Source organism: Apodemus sylvaticus, chromosome 7 (assembly GCF_947179515.1).
Source record: "Apodemus sylvaticus chromosome 7, mApoSyl1.1, whole genome shotgun sequence".
NCBI classification, from domain to species: domain Eukaryota; kingdom Metazoa; phylum Chordata; class Mammalia; order Rodentia; family Muridae; genus Apodemus; species Apodemus sylvaticus.
Genome location: NC_067478.1, coordinates 16417028 through 16439332, shown reverse-complemented (window position 1 = coordinate 16439332; position 22305 = coordinate 16417028). Strand labels below are relative to the sequence as shown.

The 22305-nt window shown below is 39.2% G+C and overlaps 1 protein-coding gene across 1 annotated transcript; it reads left to right on the top strand.

The window, feature by feature from the left end:
* Nucleotides 1–1322: 1322 nt before the first annotated feature.
* Nucleotides 1323–2927, top strand: LOC127689525 (protein S-Myc-like). Its single transcript, XM_052189223.1, has 2 exons — nt 1323–1339; nt 1673–2927. Exons 1-2 carry the CDS (start codon nt 1323–1325, stop codon nt 2925–2927), a joined length of 1272 nt encoding a protein of 423 aa, XP_052045183.1.
* The last annotated feature ends 19378 nt before the right edge of the window (nt 2928–22305 follow it).

The following is a 22305-nucleotide window of genomic DNA, read 5'->3' as shown; positions in this document are numbered from 1 at the left end:
TCTGATACCTTTGCACAGATGCAAAAATACTCAAAATTCTCCCAAACCGAATCCAAGAACACATCAAAACCATCGTTCACCATGATCAAGTAGGCTTCATCCCAGGGATGCAGGGATGGTTCAATATTGGAAAACCCATCAACATAATCCATTATATAAACAAACTCAAAGGAAAAAATCACATGATCATCTCATTAGATGCTGAAAAAGCCTCTGACAAAATACAACACCCCTTCATGTTATAAGTCTTGCTGTGATCAGGAATTCACGGCACATACCTAAACATAATAAAAATAATACACAACAAACCAACAGCCAACATCAAATTAAATGGAGAGATACTTGAATATATAAAGAACTTTAGACTCCAAAGAAACCAAATAACCTAATCAAAAATGGAGTACAGGAAGAACAATATCAATCAACCAGACACCCACCCCCCCACCCACCCCCACAGAGCTCCCAGGAACTAAACTACCAACCAAAGAGTACACATGGAGGGACCCATGGCTCCAGCCATGTATGTAGCAAAGGATGGCCTTGTTGGACATCAATGGTAGAAGAGGCCCTTGGTCCTGTGAAGGCTTGATGTCCCAGTATAGGAAATTAAGGCTGGGGAGGCAGGAATGGGTGGGTGGTGGAACACCCTCATAGAAATAGGGGGAGGGGAGATTGGATGGGGGTTTTGGAGGAGGGGGGATCAGGAAAGGGGATAACATTTAAAATGTAAATAAATAAAATATTTTCCAGGCAGGGGTGGCACACACCTTTAATCTCAGCACTTGGGAGGCAGAGGTAGTTAGATTTCTGAGTTCGAGGCTAACTGGGTCTACAGAGTGAGTTTCAGGACAGCCAGGGCTACACAAAGAAACCCTGTCTCTAAAAACAAAAACAAAAAAAAAATCCAACAAAAAAATAAAATTTATAGTCAACGTCAAAAAAATGGAATACAGAGCTAAACAGAATTCTCAATGGAAGAATCTCAAATGGCCAAGAAGTACTTAAAGAAATGTTCAACATCCTTAGTGATCAGGGAAATGCAAATTAAAACAAACCTTGGGATTTCACCTTACACCCATCAGAATGGCTAAGAATACAGAGAAAACTTATCCAAAAAAAAGGCCTATGCCTCAAGATCTCCTTTCCAAGGTCCAAGTCAGAGACTTTTATCTCCCAGCCTTAGGAATTTGTTTCCTTGTAATGTCTATTCCTGGTTGTCAACTTGACTATATCTGGAATGGGCTACAATCCATAACTGGAGGGCTCACCTGTGATCCAGATCTTGAGGCTACAAGACACAAGTTTCTGACCCGGATCTCGGCATGGAGCTTAGGCCCAGGCAAGGTAGTACATGCCTTTAATCCCAGAATGCTGAAGCAAGGAGATCTCTTGAGTTCAAGGTCAGCCTAGGATAAAGCAAGTCCCTGATCTGGGTATGGGGGGGGGTACACACCTTTAATCTGAGCCACACCTTCTGCTCGAGGCCTACATAAGGACATTGGAAGATGGAAGATTCACTCTTTTGCCTGCTTGTACTTACTAGCCAGCACATCTGTTGGAACCTACTTCTACAGAAGACCAGCTGAAACAACTAGCCTCAGGGGACTGAGCAACTACTAGATTCGTGGACTCCCATCCACAGCTGTCCATTGTTGAGTTAACTGGACTACAGACTGTGGAGACGAACGGTTCTCAGCTGCACTACATCCACCATGTCCGGAATGATCTGCAACTCGTCGGGAATGATCTGCAACTCAGACCTAGAGTTTAACTCGCTGAAACCCTGCTTCTACTCAGAAGAAGATGACACCTACTTTGATGTTCAAAACTCGACACCTCCAGAGGAGGACATCTGGAAGAAGTTTGAACTGTTGTCCACCCCTCGGATGTCACCTGACCGTGCCTTGGCAGAACACAGCCTGAAGCCGGTGAACTGGGCCAGGGAGATGTTACTGCCTGAGGTCGACCTATGGAATAACCCTGCCGAGGAGGAAGTTTTGGGCCTTGGGGGCCTCCGTGGCTGCACCAGCAATCTGATCATCCTTCAGGACTGCATGTGGAGCGGCTTCTCCACCCAGGAGAAGCTGCCAGAAGGCTACAGGTCCCTGGCCACTGGACCGGTTACCACTGCCAGCTCTGCTGGCCACATGCGCAGTGGGACAGGCGTGGAGCACGAGAAAGCAGCTGCGCTCACAGAGCTCTCCCAACTGGACTTGGAGTGTGTGGACCCTGATGTGGTCTTCCCATCATATATATACGAGCCTATGCCTGTACCCACCATCCCCACCAGTACAGGTGCAATGATGAGCCTTGGTGACCACTTGGGGTTCAGCACTTCCCTAGAGGACTTCCTGAGCAACTCAGGTTCTGTGGAGGAAGGCGGAGAGGAAATCTATGTGGCCTGGGTAGAGGAGACACAGTTCTCCAAGACTGTCACCGGGCTCCCCGCCGTGGCGCATCAGGAGAACCCAGCGCTGAGTCCCAGGTACGCGCAATCCAGCGAGCAGATCCTCAAGCTCTGCGAACTCATTCAAGAGCTACACAACTATGCCGCGCCACCATTGCCCTATGTGGACAGGGAGGACACTCGGCCTCAGAAGAAGCGCAGGAGCCGCGCTTCGCGAAAGTCCCTCAAACGCGTCCTCCAACCAAAGGCTCGGAGGTTGGGATCCCGGAACAACTCAAACCACAACAGGATGGAGCACCAACGCTGTGATATTATACACTCCAGCTTCCTGGACCTCAGGGACCTTGTGCCTGAGCTGGTGCATAATGAGAAGGCCACCAAGATGGCCATCCTGAAAAAAGCCACCAAGTATATTCACATTCTGCAGGCTTATGAGTCCAAGCTCCTGGTGGAATGGAAGAAACTGTATGAAAGACAACAGCAGTTGCTAGAGAAAATCAAACAATCTGCTGTGTGGTAAATGTTTCTTAAATGGACAGTCACTATTACTTTGCACATGCTAACTTGAAAAAAAAGCCATTGTGTTGACATTAAGAATGGTTTACCTTCATATTGGTCCCTTGTTAAGTTTGGATCTGAATAGGGGCAAGTCATTGATGGAGTTCTAGTGGTACCTGGGAAAGCCCAGGAATAGGACACTGCTAGATGTTTACTTTCTTTCTCTAACCTCAGCAAACGTTCCATCCTGGGCAAGAATGTTCAGGACAGTTGGGAACCTTTGCAGTGTATTGAAGTCAGCTTTACTCCAAGTTTCCAAAGCCACTCCTTTTTACAAGAGTGACTGGATTCCAAGAGATGCTACAAAAGGAGTTTGGCATGCGATGTCTGTGGGGGAACATTTTTATAAATTCCATTGATTCAGCCACCAAGAGATCGGTATTATACTGGAAGTTCACTCCTAAGTATTATAATAATACCTCAAAGTTTAAGGAGTATATTTTGTATACAAATATATTTTCAATTTCTGTTATGCTCTGTACTAATTCCTACCCTGTTTGTGTACATTTGTATAATGCTGATATGTAACTATTTGATACTTATGTTTTCATATGAAAATGAATAGTGAAAGGTTTTAGTAGATATTTATAATTTTTTGAATTAGGAAACTTTTTAAAAGAAATTATATAAATACACACACGTGTATATATATATATATTCCTTTTTTCCAAGTCCATATCTTCCTGTGATGTGTAGAAATGATTTAACTCAAAGTTGTGTGTCTAATTTCTACAAAGAGCATTTCTACATGCTCTTTGAAATACCTCATGTTCTTATGAAATAAATTATTTTTTTAAAGAAAAAAAGAAAAGTAAGTTTGTGTAGTGGCACTGCACACCTTTAACCCCAGCACTTGGGAGGCAGAGGCAGGCGGATCTCTATGTGGTCCTTCTATTAATATCATGCCAGGGCTTTTTCTTTCTTTCTTTGTTTTTTGTTTGTTTGTTTGTTTGGGTTTTTTCTGGTTTGGTTTATTTGAGACAGGGTTTCTCTGTTTCTCTGGCTGTTCTGGAACTCACTCTGTAGACCAGGCTGGCCTTGAACTCAGAAATCTGCCTGCCTCTGCCTCCCAAGTGCTGTGATTAAAGGCGTGTGCTACCACCACCCTGTTTTTTGGGTTTTTTTTTTTTGAGACAGGGTTTCTCTGTGTAGCCCTGGTTGTCCAGGAACTCACTCTGTAGACCAGGCTGGCCTTGAACTCAGAAATCTGCCTGCCTCTGCCTCCCAAGTGCTGTGATTAAAGGCGTGTGCTACCACCACCCTGTTTTTTGGGGTTTTTTTTGAGACAGGGTTTCTCTGTGTAGCCCTGGTTGTCCAGGAACTCACTCTGTAGACCAGGCTGGCCTCGAATTCAGAAATCTGCCTGCCTCTGCCTCCCAAATTCTGGGATTAAAGGCGTGCGCCACCACTGCCAGGCTGTTTTTTGAGACAGGTTTCTCTCTCTTCCCTGGTTGCTTCACTCTATAGATCACGTGGCCTAAAACTCTCAAGAGATCTGCCTGCCTCTGCCTCCTGGGTGCTAGGATTAAAGACACAGACCACAATGACTGGCTTTTTTTAAATTTTATCTTTGTTTTGTTTCCATTTTTTTCTTTATTTTTTTCATACAATACATCCTCCTCTTCCCAACCATCCCCCTGCCACCACTTCCACTCTCCCCCAGATCCATTGCTCTTTCATTTCCCTTCAGGAAAGACCAGGCCTCCTAGTGATATCATAACAAGTTACAATGAGGCATAAATCCTCATATCAAGGCTGGGTAAGGCAACCCAATAGGATGAATTGCTTATATTTTTCTCTTTTTATCTTATAGGTCCTCTGCATATATATTATGACTCCCAGTTTTGTGTTTTTATAAGACTCTTCAGTGTACGTACAGTGGGTCTCTGTCTGCTTTTGTGCCTTTTGGAAGGCTCTTTTCCTTCTGTGTATGTGGGGAAGGGTCCTATTCCAATGTGTTAGGTTTTGTTTTATCATATATCGTATCACATCATACTCTACAAACCACACAAATACCAATCTCAGTCAGACAGGGACTCAGTCAGACAGGTGGTTTATTGAACACATACCTTAATACTGATCAGGTCAAGACCACAAAAAGGATTAACCTAATTGTGGTACCAGTCTGCTCTCAGGATAGGCTTTTTATAGAAAAAAAAAACAGGTTCAAAAGTTTAAAAGGCAGTGAGGGGAGCAGTAGCATGTTTTGGCTTACTAGACATAGTATTTATTATGAGCAAACTTTTAAGCTGACTGGTCCTCTTATGTTAGAGGGGTGGTGGATAGGTGATGAACAGGGGAATTTCAGAACATTGAAATAACAAAGTATAAGTATTATAATCATAACTTTATGGCTTATTAGTAGCATTCTTTAAACATCCACACATTGAAACAGACACAAAAACCACAATGAGTTCATAAGCAGGTAGAGGAGGTTGTCAACTGTGACTCAGGTTATAACAGTTCATACTGACCTTTATTGATGGGTCCTACATAAAGCTTTGTGGAAATCCTTAAGATAAACAAGCCTGAGGACATACAGGACAGGACAGGATAGGACAGAACAGGATCATACCTTACCGTCCCATCCCATCCCATCCCATCCCATCCCATCCCATCCCATCCCATCCCATCCCATACCATACCATACCATTTATTATTATCCCTTAGAAGTCTGTTTGTTTTCTAATGGGACAGAAAGGGGTTAGATCTAGATAGGAGGGGAGGAGGAATACATGGAGGGAAAACTGTAATCAGGATATATGATTTGAGGGGGGGAAAAGATATTTTCAATAAAAGGGAAAAATTAATAAATTAACTTGAAGATTTGACTTCTAAAATATAAACAAATAAATAATGGCACCATCATGCCTGTCTGCAAAATACATCTTAAAGAAGCAGAGTAAGTCTAGGGAACACAGCAAAATCTTACCAAAAAGAAAAGGAAGCCCAGTGGTGGTGGCACATGCCTTTAATCCCAGCACTCAGGAAGCAGTGATAGAGACAGGCAGATCTCTGAGTTCAAGGCTAGTCTGGTCTACAGAGCAAGTTCCAGGACAGCCAGGGCTTCAGAGACCCTGTCTCAAAAAACCAAAAACAAACAAACAACCAAAAAACAAACACAACAAAAAAAAAAAACCAGAATAAGCTATGAAGATAAAATGACCCCAGGAAATGAGTTAAGTGGATGAGATGAGAAAGTCAACAAATATATACAACTAAGAAAAATAATCTATCCTTGAAGAAAGCAATGAAAAGCTGAAAAACCTTCATAAGAACTTCAACAGTACATTTATCTAATGAAAAAAAGAGGTAAACCAATTAGGTACCTTTATAGAAATTTCAAAAGAAGAGAGGGGTAGAGAAAGTTTTTTTAAAGAATGAGTGGAATTGGGTGTGACATGGTTTGTGCCTGTAATTCCAGCACTTGAAAAGACAGGAAAAAAATTAAAAAATAATTTAAAAAAAAGTAAAAAAGAGAGATAAAGATAGGAAATTGCAAGTTTGAAATCAGCTTGAGATAGACAACAAGCTCTAGGCAGGCCTCAGGTACAAGAGAAGATCCTGTCTCAAAAGAATGAAGACCTAACCAACAGGACTGGAGATATAACTCAGTTAGCAGAGTGCTTTCCCAGAATGTTCAAGGTCCTAAGTTTGATCATTGTAACAAACAAAAAGTATCCACAGCCATAAAACACAGTGACTAAAAAATAAAGGGCTTTTAACTAAGACACATAATAATCAAATTTTAAAATGTCAAACACAGAATTTTGAAAGCACCAAAAGCAGTTTATCATATCTAAGAATTCTCCCATAGCCTTGAGTGGATTTCTCGGCAAAAACCTTCCGAGGAGGAGACAGTAGAATAATACATTCACTATAATGAAAGCAAAGAAAAAAAACTGCTACAAAGAACAGATTACTCAGCAAAGCTGTCCTTTAGAAATATAAGAGAGAAAAGTTTTTATTTCCAGACAAAACTGCTGAGACATTTCATTACCACTGGACTTACCTCATAAGAAATAGTTAAAGGAGTTTTTCAAAATGAAAGCACTCTAAAAGGTGAGAGAATATGGTCAAATTGGGAATAATATAATGTATCATTCTAGTACAAAAGTTAAAGATGATAGAGTAAAAAGAATCTCATCTCCATTTTCTGTTCATGCATATACAATATAAAAAAATAAAAATCATTAAATGTATTATTAAGTTATTAAAATTATTTACTAAAATATAAAGAGAGAATAAGATATACTGGGGGAGTTGAATTTTTAATTTATATCTACTTGAAAAAGTGTACATCTCTATTATGTACAAAATGCTATTTTGAATTATGTATTAACTCACATATTTATAGTTTGTATAACACTTAAAATCTCTTAGCAATTTTCAAGAACTACATATTACTATTACTATTAACTACATACCATATTGTAAGTGTAGAATTTTTTTTACATATTATCAGACAATTGTTACCAGCTTTAAATAGATCTATAAAATGCCTTGAATAATCCAAATGGTAACATCAAAGCATACAAAGCAAACAAGAGTCCGCAAGTGTGTGGTTTTATTTCTGGGTCTTCAATTCTATTCCATTGATCAACCTGTCTATCTCTGTACCAATACCGTGTAGCTTTTATCACTATTACTCTGTAGTAAAGCTTGAGGTCAAGGATGGTGATGTTAAGAATTGTTGGAAGCACTCAGAGCTATGAGTTTTCCTCTTAGCACTGCTTTCATTGTGACCCATATGTTTGGGTATGTTGTACCTTCATTTTCATTAAATTCTAAAAAGTCTTTAATTTCTTTATTTCTTCCTTGACCAAGGTATCATTAATGAATAGAGCATTGTTCAGCTTCCATGTGTATGTGAGCTTTCTGTAGTTTTTGTTGCTATTGAAGACCAGCCTTAATCCATAGTGATCTGATAGGAGGCATGGGATTATTTCAATCTTCTTATATCTGTTAAGGTCTGTTTTGTGACCAATTATATGGTCAATTTTGGAGAAGGTATTATGAGGTACTAAGAAGAAGGTATATTCTCTTGATTTAGGATCAAATGTTATATATAAAACATATATATAACATGTGCGTGTGTGTGCGTGTGTGTGTGTGTGTGTGTGTGTGTGTGTGTGTGTGTGTTAAATCCATTTAGTCCATAACTTCTGTTGGTTTCACTGTGTCTCTGTTTATTCTGTGTTTCCCTGATCTGTCCATTGATGAGAGTAGGGTGTTGAAGTCCCCCACAATTATTGGGTGAGGTACAATGTGTGCTTTGAGCTCTAGTAAAGTTTCCTTTATGAATGAGGGTGCCCTTGCATTTGGAGCATAGATATTCAGAATTGAGAGTTCTTCTTGGTTGATTTTTCCTTTGATGAGTATGAAGTGTCCTTCCTTATCTTTTTTGATGACTTTTGGTTGAAAGTCAATTTTATCTGGTATTAGAATGGCTACTCCAGCTTGTTTCCTGGGACCATTTACTTGGAAAATTGTTTTCCAGCCTTTTACTCTAAAGTAGTGTTTGTCTTTGACACTGAGGTGCATTTCCTGTATGCAGCAAAATGCTGGGTCCTGTTTATGTATCCAGTCTGTTAGCCTATTCTTTTTATTGGGGAACGGAGTCCATTGATGTTAAAAGATATTTCGGGGAGTGGGGGTCCAGAAAAGGGGAAGTCATTTGAAATGTAAATAAATATATCAATAAATTAAAAAAAATAAAAAAAATAAAATAAAGATATTAAGGAATAGTGGCTGTTGCTTCCTGTTATTTTTGATGTTATTTTTATGTCTGTGTGGTTATCTTCTTTTGGGTTTGTTGAAAGAAGAATACTTTCTTGCTTTTTCTAGGGTGTAGTTTCCCTCCTTGTGTTTGCGTTTTCCATCTATTATCTTTTGTAGGGCTGGATTTATGAAAAGATATTGTGTAAATTTAGTTTTGTCATGGAATATCTTTACCAACCCCACATTCAATAGAGGGCTAACATATACAAAGAACTCAGGAAGTTAGACTCCAGAGAACCAAATAACCCTATTAAAAAAATGGGGCACAGACCTAAACAAAGAATTCTCAACTGAGGAATACTGAATGGCTGGGAAATGCCTAAAGAAATATTCAACATCCTTAATCATTAGGGAAATGCAAATCAAAACAACCCTGAGATTTCACCTCAAACCAGTTAGAATGGCTAAGATTAAAAACTCAGGTGACAGCCGGTGCTGGTAAGGATGTGGAATAAGAGGAACACTCCTCCATTGCTAGTGGGATTGCAAGCTGTACAACCATTCTGGAAATTGGTTTGGCAATTCCACAGAAAACTGGACATACTACCTGAGGACCCAGCTATACCACTCCTGGGCATATACCCAGAAGATTCTCTAGCATGTAATAAGGACATATGCTCCACTATGTTCATAGCAACCCTATTTATAATAACCAGAAGCTGGAAATAACCCAGATGTCCCTCAACAGAGAAATGGATACAGAAAATGTGGTATATTTACACAATGGAATACTACTCAGCTATTAAAAACAATGAATTCATGAAATTCTTAGGCAATTGGATGGAACTAGATGATAACATCCTGAGTGAGTTAACCCAATCACAAAAAAACACACATGGTATACACTCACTGATAAGTAGATATTAGCCCAGAAGCTTGGAATAATCAAGATACAATTCACGGACCAAATGAAGCTCAAAAAGAAGGAAGACCAAAGTATGGACACTTTAGTACTTCTTAGAAGGCGGAACAAAATACCCACAGAAGGAGATACAAAGGGCAGAGCAGAGGCTGACAGAAAGACCATTCAGTCTGCCCTACCTGGGGATCCATCCCATATATGGTCACCAAACCCAGACACTATTGTGGATGCCAACAAGTGCTTACTGACAGGAACCTGAATCTCCTGAGAGATTCTGCCAGTACCTGACAAATACAGAGGCGGATGCTCTCAGCCAACCACTGGACTGAGCACAAGGTCCCCAATGGAGGTACTAGAGAATCGACTAAAGGAGCTGAAGGAGTTTGAAGCCCCATAGGAGGAACAACAATATGAAGCAATCTGTACCCCCAGAGTTCCCAGGGACTAAACCACCAACCAAAGAGTACACATGGAGGGACCCCCTGGCTTCAGCTGCATATGTAGCAGAGGATGGCCTTGTTGGACATCAAAGAAAGGAGAGGCCCTTGGTCCTGAGAAGGCTCAATGCCCCAGTATAGGGGAATGCTAGGACAGGAAAGCAGGAGTGGGTACGTTGGTGAGCAGGGGGAGAGGGGATGGGATAGGGGGTTTTCAGAGGGGAAACCAGGAAAGGGGATAACATTTGAAATGTAAATAAAGAAAATACCTAATAATTAATTAGTTAATTAATTAATTTTTGCTATTCTGGGTTTTTTGACTTTCCAGATGAATTTGAGAATTGCTCTTTCCATGTCTTTGAAGAATTGTGTTGGGATTTTTATGGGGATTGCATTAAATCTGCAGATTGCCTTTGTTGGATGGCCATTTTTACTATATTAATTCTGCCAATCCATGAGCATGGGAGATCTCTCCATTTTCTGAGATCTTCTTCAATGTCTGTCTTGAGAGACTTGAAGTTATTGCCATGCAACTCTTTCATTTGTTTGGTTAGAGTTACCCCAAGTTATTTTATATTATTTGTGGCTATTGTGAAGGAAGTTGTTTCCCTAATATCTTTCTCAAACTGTTTATAATTTGTATAAAGGAACACTACTGATTTGAGTTAAATTTATATCTGGCCAATTTGTTGAAATTGTTTGTCAGCTAGAGAAGTTCTCTGTTGCCATCCCACAGTCAAAACTCTGACCCATAATTGTTCCTCTCTGGAAGAACTGCAGAGATGGAAATGGAGAGGATCCTGAGGAAAAGAAGGTCCAGTGAGAGGCCCAAAGTGGGATCCCACTCAAGGGGAGGTACCAGGGCCCAACATTATTACTGAGGCTATGGAGTACTCACAAAGGGACCTATCATGACTGCCCTCTGAAAGACCCAACAAGCAGCTGAAAGAGTCAGATGCAGATATTTGCACCCAACCAACGGGCAGAAGCTGATGACCCCTATGGTTGAATTAGGGAAAAGCTGGAAGCAGCTGAGGAAGAGGGTGACCCTATAGGAGGACCAACAGTCTCAATTAACCTGGACCCTCCTCCCACCAAGATCTCTCAGACACTAGATCACCAACCAGGCCACAAAGACCAGCTAATATGAGGCCCCCAACACAATACAGCAGAGGACTGCTGAGTCTGGGTTCAGCCAGAGAAGATGCACCTACCCCTCAAGAGACTGGAGGCCCAAGGAATTTAGAGATCTGGGGGAGGGGGGACATCCTCGTAGAGACAGGGGGGCATGGAGGAGGTATGGGATATGGAACAGTCGGAGGGTGGATGAAAGCAGGGGAATAAAATCTGGAGTGTAAAAAAATAAATAAATAAATGGGGCTGGAGAAATGGCTCAAGAGTTCCAGGAGCACTGGCTGTTCTTCTGGAGATCCTGAGTTCAAATCCCAGCAACCACATGGTGGCTCACAACCATCCATAATGAGATCTGATGCCCTCTTCTGGTGTGTCTGAAAATAGCTACAGTGTACTTACATAAATAAATAAATATTAAAAAACAAAACAAAAAACGTTAAATAAATAAATGAATAAATAAAAGGCAAAAAAGGAGTGCAGGCAGTTTGTTGTAAGATTGTGTCTCCTAGAAAATTCTTGAGACAAAATTGAAAACACAATATACGAAAACATGGGATGATGCAAATAATTTTAAGCAGGAAATTTATAGTCGATGCCTACATGAAGATAAAAACTAAAAAAAGCTAAAAAAAGAAAACAAACTGAACCCAGAACACTTTGTTCTTTCAATATTACTATGAACACCACTTTAACTTTTATTAGTTCTATATAAACCAAAAAAATCAACAGTTTCATTTTCATTCTCCTAAACACAATTTACCTAATTTTGTTTCTGAACATCATCATTCTTGGGAAATCTAAAGATGTGGAACATCTGTCTCATAAAGTTAGAACAGAAAATGTTCCAAATCTAGCAAAAAGAATAGCTACCCAATACAAAAAGGGAATTAGACATGATTAAAGAACTTCTCCACAACATATTATAGTCAAAATGACAAAAACCAAAAGCAAACAATATTAGAATATATAAAGGAAACCATCAACTCACTTACAAAGGCAAATACATAAGAATATCAGACCATTAATCAGCAACCTAAAGTCACAAAACCAACAATGTATGTCAAGCCTCACAAGCCCTAAAAACTGCCATCCAAGGTTAGTATAACCAGCAAAGTTATCACTTAAAATTGATGGAGAAATAAAGTACTCTCACAACCAGCAGTAAGGCAGTTCATGACTAACAACAAGTCAGCACTGCAAGAATCTTAAAGGAAAAGCTATGCACAGAGAAGGAAAACCAGTCTCAATCACAGCATCAAGAAAAGAATAAACTTATTGAGAGATGAACAAAGAGGAAGGAATCCATTATGTCCAACACAGTCAACCAATAAACTCCTAGTACTACTAAGTGGAGAAAGAAAACAACCAAAAAACAAGCCAACAAAATTATAAAAATTAGTAAGTATCTTTCAATAATAACCCTTGAGTTAAACGACCTCAACTTACCAATGCAGATTAGATGACTACATTAAAAACAAGATCCAACTATCTGATAACACCAAGAAACATGTGTTACTGGTGTGGCATGCGTTACTGGTGTGGCAGTTTGAATGAAAATGATTTTTATAGGCTCATATGTTTGAATGGTTGGTCCCCAGTTGGTCCCCTCTTTGGGAAGGATTAGAGGTATGACCTTGTTGTAGAAGATATGTCCCTGGGGGTGGACTTTGAGATTCCAAAAGCCCATGATAAACCCAGTATGAGTGAGCGAGAGTGAGAGTGAGAGACACACAGAGAGAGAGAGAGAGAGAGAGAGAGAGAGAGAGAGAGAGAGAGAGAGAGAGTTTTGTATGTGTGTATGAGTGTTTCACCTGCAATGTATGTATGTGAACCATTTGTATGCAGTGCCTGAAGACCACAAAAAGGCATCAGATCCTATAGAAGTGGAGTTATAGAAAGTTGTAAACCACCATGTAGGTGCTGAGAACCAAACCCAGGTCCTCTGCAAGAACAACAAGGGTTCTTAACCACTGAATCATCTCTGCACTACTTTAAAGTATGTCTTAACAAATAGAAAAGGTTCAAAATAATGTGTGTTTATTCAGATAATTGAAGAAAACAAAAAACCAATTGTAAGAGAAATTGTAGAGACCAAACTAATATTTGAAGATTGAACAATATACTCTTGACTGGCCAGTAGGTCACAGAAGAAATCAGAAAAAATATAAAATTCCCATAATTGGAGACTAAAAGATAGTTCAATGATAAAGGGCACATATTACTCTTACAGTTGGACTCAAGGTTGCCTTCCAGTACCCATTTCAGGCAGCTCACATTCACCTCTAGCTCCAGCAGGATCCAATGCCTCTGGCATTTGTGAGCATTACACACACACACATACATGCATACATATATACATATGCACACTTGTACATACATGCACACAAACACATATGCACATGTACACACATGCACATGCACACAAACACATATGCACATGTACACACATGCACGCACACGAATATACACATATACACACATAAACACACACTTACTTTAAAAATAAAACAAACAGTTTTATAATTCCTAGATGAAATAAGACAGGTCAACAGGGAAAGGTGCTTGCCATCAAGCCTGAGAGTCTAAGATTGATCCCTGGAATATTCATGGTAGAAAAAGAGAACCAACTCCCTTAAACAGTCTTCCACATAAACACCATGGCAGATGCATATCCACAAACATATACATACACATAAATGTAATGGGTTTGACCTAATACTGTGAGAGGCCACAAGTCCACACATAAGACACTGAGGGACCCTGTCCCCAGCTGGTTCTGATTAGTAAATAAAGATGCTGGCAGGCAATGGCTGGGAAGGACAAACAGAGACAGGACTTAGGATTCCTGGGCTTGGGACAGGGGAGAAGGGGGGGTGAGAAGGGGAAGGGGGAGGGGAAGGAGGAGGAAAGGGCAAAGGGAAACACTATACCTGAGAAGGTACAAGACCAGGAGGTATAGCTGCCACGTAGAAGCCAGACGAGTGCTGCCCAAGAGGGCTACCCAACTGGGTCCAGGGCAGCCAAAGTAGAGTATAGAATGTAGTAAGTGATAACTCAGGATTAATGGAGGAAAGGTGGGTTAGCCATGGGAACATTAAGAGATATCCCAGCCATTAGGCTGTTTTAGGCATATCAAAATATAAAGACTGTGTGTGTACTTTCATTCAGGAATATAAACCATTGAACAGGTAGCAGGAACATGCCGTCAGGATTTATTTAATTATTTTAATAATACACATAAAAGCAAGTAAATAAAATGTAAAATAGTTTAATTTACCAAGAATTACAGGAAACCAAAAAGCATCTATACAAATACAAGATATGTTTTTGTTTTTTGGGTTTTTTTTTTTTTTTTTTTTTTTTTGGTTTTTTGGATTTGGTTTTTCGAGACAGGGTTTCTCTGCGTAGCCCTGGCTGTCCTGGAACTCACTCTGTAGACCAGGCTGGCCTCAAACTCAGAAATCCACCTGTTTCTGCCTCCCAGAGTGCTGGGATTACAGGCATGCGCCACCACCGCCCGGCCAAATACAAGATATGAAAGTGGATTTCAACAAAGAGACAGAAACTTAGAAAAGCCCTACTGATGTATTTTAAAAGTTCAATATGACAAAAAAACCCAGTGAAAGCCTTCCAAGAGAATAGATCAAGTAGAAATACAGGATCAAATATCAGGGCTTGGGACAACAAGTAAGAAGAATTACAGCATTCAACTATCAGCAAATATTAAAATTAGTAACAAATTATGAGCCAAACATGTGAGATCTACAGGACACTATTTAAAATGCCAAATCTAGCCGGGTAGTAGCGGCACACGCCTTTAATCCCAGCACTTGGGAGGCAGAGGCAGGCAGATTTCTGAGCTCGAGGCCAGCCTGGTCTACAAAGTGAGTTCCAGGACAGCCAAGCAAACCCTGTCTTGGGAAACAATAAATAAATAAATAAATAAATAAATAAATAAATAAATAAATAAATAAAATGCCAAATCTATAACTCAAAGACATTGAAGGAGAATATTTGGAAACACACTGAATAAAATCATTTACAGAAAAATTTCCAAACTTAGGGGAAGAAACATATATCCAGACCTAAGAGCCATTTAGATGCATCATCTCATATGAGATGTGGAACAGTTGGAAGGTGGACAGGGATGGTGGGGAATAAAATATGAAGAGTAAAAAAATTAATTAATTAATTTTTAAAAGAGGCATTTAGAATACTAAATGAGACTAGAAAATAATCTCCCATGCCATATTACTGCTAAAACACTACAAGTCACTTTTCTAATTGTTTTGACAGAATACCTGACACAAACAGCTGCAGGCAACTGTCAACTTGGCACAGTGTAGGATTACCTGCTCAGATAGTCTGAGAGGCTGCCTGCATTGCACGGCTGTGGCAATGTCTGTGGTGGGTTGTCTTAATTAGTTTGATGTGGGAAGATCCAGCACACTCTGGGTTGCATTCTTCCCTAGGCAGGGAGTCCTGACCTGTTTCTGAATGGAGAAACTGGATTAAGCATAAGCAAGCAGGCAGCGTGTATACAGTCATTTCTCCCATTCTTGACAGGAGATGTGATGTGAATTTCTGCTGCTTTGACTTCTCCAAAATAATAGACTATATGCTAAAACAAACCCTTTCTCCACTAAGTTGTTTTATCTCAGAAAATGTTATTATACCAACAGAAATAAAACAAGAACACAAACTTAAGGTAGAGGCACTCTAGTTTACAGTTTGGCCGAGTAGGGCCCACTTCCAGGGAATCATGATCACAAGCCAACTGGCAAATTGTATCTGCAGTCAGGAAGCAGAGATACATCAAAGCTGATAACTATCTCATTTTCCTCTTTTTATTTGGTTTATGAACTCAGTCCATGAAATGGCACTACATGAAATCAAGAGTATGTCTTCCCACCTCCAGTAATCCAACCTACAAACTCCCTCACGCACAACCCAGAGTTTTGTCTCCAGAGTTTTATCCCTAAATTCTGTTAATAGTAATACTGTTAAAATGACAAAGAATATTAACCATCAAAACTAAACATATAAACAAATGAAGTTTACTGAATGAAAACTGCAAGAGAGACACAGCAACAAAGATACAAAAGTGAACCTTCCAAGTATCAGCACATTTCTCAATAGAAATCCAAAAACCAAAAGGGAAGACACATTTTAATCTCTGAATGACTGACAGTAACTGTCAACTCAGATTACTATATCCAGTGAAACTATCCTTTATCACCAAAAGAAAAAAGAAAAACTTTTGCATAATAATTACAAACTGAAAAAAAATACATGACAACTAAGCTAGCACTACAGAAGACACTGAAGGAATCTTATACACAAAAGAGAAAAGTAAACACATTCATGACACTGAGGGGAGCAGAAGGGATGTCCTAGAATCATAAATAAGGCAATGTAGATAAGGAGAGTAGTAAATAGTCTTAAAACAGGAAGATACCTTTCAATAAAAACCCTAAATGTTAATGTTCCAAATTCTGCAACCAAAAACACACAAACAGAAGGGATTTAAAAAATAGGTTCCACTGGGCATGATGGCACACCCCCTTAATCCAAGCGCTAGGGTTGGATAGGGAAGTGGATCTGAAATTCAAGAGCAGCCTGGTCCATATGGTGAAACAAAATTTATAAACAAACAAACAAACAAAAATCCAATCTACAAGATCTAAGTGCTGTCTACAAGAATATACCTCACTGGCAAAGTCAAAAAAAAGCCTAGGGGTAAAAGAATAAAAATTATATAGCACTACAAAGTAAGCGGTATCTGACAAAATATTTCAAATCAAAATTAGAAAAAGCAGCCGGGCGGTGGTGGCACACGCCTGTAATCCCAGCACTCTGGGAGGCAGAAACAGGCAAATTTCTGAGTTCGAGGCCAGCCTGGTCTACAGAGTGAGTTCCAGGACAGCCAGGGCTATATAGAGAAACCCTGTCTTGAAAAAACCAAATCCAAAAAAAAAAAAATTAGAAAAAGCTAGAAAGTTAGGCATTTTTCTAAAAGATCACTTTATACTAATTCAGACAACAATCTATCAAGAGGACATTATAATTTCAAACACATATGCATTGAATACTAATGTATCCAATTTCATAAAACTACTACTAGATGTAAAGTCACAGATTAATCTCAACACAATAATAATGAGTGATGTTAATACATCATTCTAATAAATAGGTGCGCCTGATAGAAAACATCTGAGCTAAGTGATATCATAGATCAAATAGACCTACCAGACATCTCATAAGTTTTCTATCATCACATAGAAATTTCTCTAAAATAGACCATATATATAATAGAACACAAAACAAATCTTAACAAATACCAAAAAAAAATTTCTCATATTCTATCTAACCATAATAGAATAAAACTAGAATCAATGACAAGAGAAATGGAATTTTACAATCTCACAGAGATTAAATGACACACTATTAAATGAAGAATGGCTCATTTAAAAAGTCAAGAAGAAAATGGAAGGCTAGAAAGATGACTCAGTTGGTAAAGTGCCTGCCATTCATGCACAAGAACCTGAGTTTGAACACTCAGATGCATGTAAAAGGCTGATCATGGAGGATGTGCAATTACAGCTTTGGGAGACAGGGACAAAAATAGACAGAACCCAAATATCACTAGCCATCCAGCCTACCTGACCTGATAAACTTCAAGTTCAGCACACTCTTTCTCAAACTTCAAGTTCAGCAACTGTTTCTCCAAAGGAGAGACTGATTAAGCAAGTGATGGTGGAAGGAAAGACTAACTCCACATTTTTTTAAAACAAATATTAGAAAGATACATCAATATGTTAGCTAGAGTTAAATCTGTGTAAAAAAAAAAAAAATGTTGCCAGGCGGTGGTGACACACGCCTTTAATCCCCGCACTTGGGAAGCAGGGGTAGGCAGATGTCTGAGTTCAAGGCCAGCCTGGTCTACAGAGTGAGTTCCAGGACAGCTAGGGCTACACAGAGAAACCCTGTCTCGAAAAACCACCAAAAAAAATGTTTAGTTTCTTTTTATGTGTTTTTCCATATCTGATATTTCTATAATGAATATGTATCTTAAGAAAAATGATACAAAAAAAAAACCTCAAATGAATCCAATATGTTAAAGTCATACTTTAGAGTAAACTAAAATACATTAAATTTTGGAGAAACTTCAACCAAAATAGACAAAATATCTTTGTTGTGCTTATAAAGGTGGAAAAGTCACTTATCCAAAACACAGAATTCCCTACAGATGCTAAACAAAAGGTAATGAGGAAAGTCAAATTATATTACAATTACCTGATTTATGATTTCCTAATAACTGTTGCAGTAATTGCAATTCACAGTGAGATGAATTGCTACTGGAATCCTCAGGCTCCTACCCAAAACAGTCATTTGAACTCAGCCATAAGCAGGAAATCCCTAACATGCTCAAGAAAGAAAAGAATCAAACCCAAATATATATTTACAATGTAATATACCTAAAATCATATTTGACTCACAGACTGCCTTCAAAAACAGCCTCAATATTAACTAACAAACAAACAAACATAAAGTCCTTATCCAAAAGACTTCTAAATCTTCTGTGGCAAAGAAATGCAATTAAGTACATTACAAGTGAGTAAGGACATATCAGAGAAGCAGCACTTATTTACATCAGGCAGAGTTGTGAAAAGGCACTAAAAAAATGACATCTGAGATTTTTCAGCTGGCATTCCCCAAGCAGAAAATGGTAGCCATAGAATCTTGGTCATATTATAACCTGAACAAACCAAAAAGGTGAAAAATTAATGTCTTTCTGAATAGGGGTATATCAAGAACATAGGTATATTATAATCAATAAATATCAAGGATATATTAGCTTCTAGGCATAGGCAGGGCAGAAGACACCCAGAGGCCCTCATCCTACAATGGTCACTATGAAGAGAGGTGGAACTGGAGACACAAGAGTGGTAAGGAACAACCTGATGTGAGTACCCTGCACTGCCACCTGATGTGAAGACAATGTCCTGGCCCATCTGTGTTGATGTCCATGGTCCATGTTACCACCAAAGGCCAGTACAGTATGGATGGCAAGAGCACCTGAGGCAGGTGGGAGAGTTAGCCCCGCCCCCTTGCCAGCTGGGACAAGAGAGTGAGTTGGCCCTGTCCCTCACCAGAGCAGTGCTGGAAAGCTAACTCTGATGGCACAGGCACAGGAGACCAACTCAGCTCCTCCACCCCTTTCCCCCCTCAAGGACTTTGAGTTGGTTCACCCTAACATCTACCCCATCTATGAACTGCTGGAGCTTGTGAAAGGGCCAGTCCTGCAGAACTAACGTTGTAGGATCTCCATGACTCAGGACTACAGCAGGATATCCAAGAAGAGTGCTGATGAGGATCCAGTATTAACAGTGTAGCAGAAGCCACAGGGCTTAAACTACACCACTGACTCACTGCAATGAGCATTTGCAAGTAAAGCTGTTTGGGCAGAGGGGTGTACTATGTGATACACCATGACATATCAGAGCTTCCTTGTTGAGATTTTTGTTTTTGTTTTCTTTTAGGAGGGAGGTTACAAGGGCAGAGGAAGAATATGGAGAAAAGGAGAGATGAGTGGGATTGGGGTGCCTGATGTGAAATTAACAAAGAATAAAAAGTGCGTGCCTGTGTGTGTACATACATATGTATATATATATATATATATATATATATATATATATATATATATATACACATATGTATATATATATATGTACACATATGTGTATGTATAAATTCTAAACAGAAAAGATTTATTTTAATCACAATCTTGAAGCTTTTAGCCCATGATTGGGCAGATGAAGCCAGTGCTCTCAAGAAGCAGGAGCACACTACAGCACAGCAAGTTCACCTAAACAAGAAACAGAAAGGAAGCAGCAACTAAATTCCCACTGTTCTTTTCAAGGACACACCCCCAATAGTCAGAGGGTTACTTACAAAGTCTTGCATCTACCATTTCCCAATAGCCCAAGCTAGGGGCCATCTTTAACACATAGGCCTTGGAAACAGGAGCATTCCAAGTCCAAACTATAGCAATTTGGAATTTGGAAAGAATATCAGAAAAAAACACAATAAAATCCTAGATTACAATTCCTCCTATGTATGAAGATGAAAATGGGACTAACTTCTTTTCAATACTAACACTTTTTGACATGCACTATAATTGCATCTTTCTCCCACAGACCTCAATCTGGAACCTGCCCTAATCCCAAGCACTATCAGGTTCACAAAGATGGTACAGCTGACATTGTCATGAAATATTCATCCAGATAATTTGCATTCAAAATGTAACACAGCAAAAATACAATTTTATTTACTAAATACCTCTCTCTAGTATTTATTGAAAATTAAATATTGTCTTTTTATTAGTTATCTGAAAAAACACAAGCCACTTGCATAACAAAATCTTATTACCTGTATAAACAAATGATCAAGGAAAGATGTGTAAAATCACAAACTTAAGCTTCAAAAATATTTGAAAAATTGAACTGACAAGCCAAATAGAGTAACTTAAATGAGATGAAATAAATATTTTAAAAGAACACTTAACATCTTTGCTTGATATTATGTATAAACTCAGAATTTAGTTTGATTTTGGTTCAAATGAAGTGAGTCCTAGAGTTAAGTTGATTGTAAGTTCAATATGAGCAATATGGAAGTGTCTCCAAAGTCACCAAAAATCAAATATAACGCCACACCAACAAAGCATTCAATTTAATTCTCAAGTGCAGGTATGAACCATTCCATTTCCTGACCCTGAGCTCTACCTTTCAAGAACACTGCAGTAACTGTGGAACAATCCCTACTTTTAAGAGTTTATAATACAAAAAAAAAAAAAATTGCTGGGCAGTGGTGGTGTACACCTTTAATCCCAGCACTTGGGAGGCAGAGGCAGGCGGATTTCTGAGTTCGAGGCCAGCCTGGTCTACAGAGTGAGTTCCAGGACAGCCAGCGCTACAGAGAACCCTGTCTGGGGGGGTTAGGGGAAGGAGTTTATAAAATAACCAGGTAGGTGGCACATGCCTTTAATCCCAGGACTCGGTAGAGGCAAGCAGATCTGTGAGTTTGAGGCCAGCCTAACCTACAGAGTGAGTTCCAGGCCAGCCAAGGCTACAGAGAAACCATGTCTCAAAAACTAACCAAACAAAAATAAATAAATATATAAATATATAAAATAAAACAAACAAAGGCTATAAAATAGTTTTTTAAGATTTAATTTTTATTTCATGTGCATGGGTATTTTGCCTGCCTGTGTGTCAGCACATATACATTGCCTGAAGAAATCAGTATCCCTAGAACTAAAGTTATAGGTTGTTGTTTAACCACCATGTGAGTGCTGGAAATTAAACCTGGGTCCTCTAGAAGAGCAACCAGTACTCTTAACCACTAAACTACCTCTCAACCCTACAAGGAAACACTGTTGTTTGTTGTTATTGTTTGTAATTATTTGGTTTAACCATGAGTTACAAAAAACAATAAATTACCACCAATATGTTTTTTAAATTTTTTATTACATTCTTATTTATTCTGTGTACAAGTAAGTCTGAGCACATGTGTACCATGACATGTGTGCAAAAGTCAAAGGGCAACTTGCAGGGGTTGGTTCTTTCCTTCCACCATGTGAGTCCTTCCTAGCGATCAAACTACAGAACTTTAAGCTATATTTTCTCTATGATCTATTGAAGGCCAAAAATTGCACTAGTGGGGCTGACAATAGCTCAATAGTTAAGAGCACTAGCTGCTTTCACGTAGCAGCTCACATTCATCTCTAATTCCAGTCCCAAGGGATCTGATACCCTCTTATGGCCTCCCTAGGCACCAGGCATGCAAATAGTACACAGAAATATGCAGTCAAAATACCCATACACATGTTTTTTAAATTTTAAATTGAACTAGTGAAAAGTATAATACAAGCAATTTATATGGAGGAGAAAAAACAAAGATTTATAAAAATGTACATTAAGTCATCAATTCTAGTTAGCAATAACAACATTCTAACTGGGCAGTGGTGGTACATACCCTTAATACCAGCACTTGGAAGGCAGAGCCAGGCAGATATCTGTAGACCAGCCTGGACTACAGAGCAAGTTCCAGGATAGCCAAGGCTA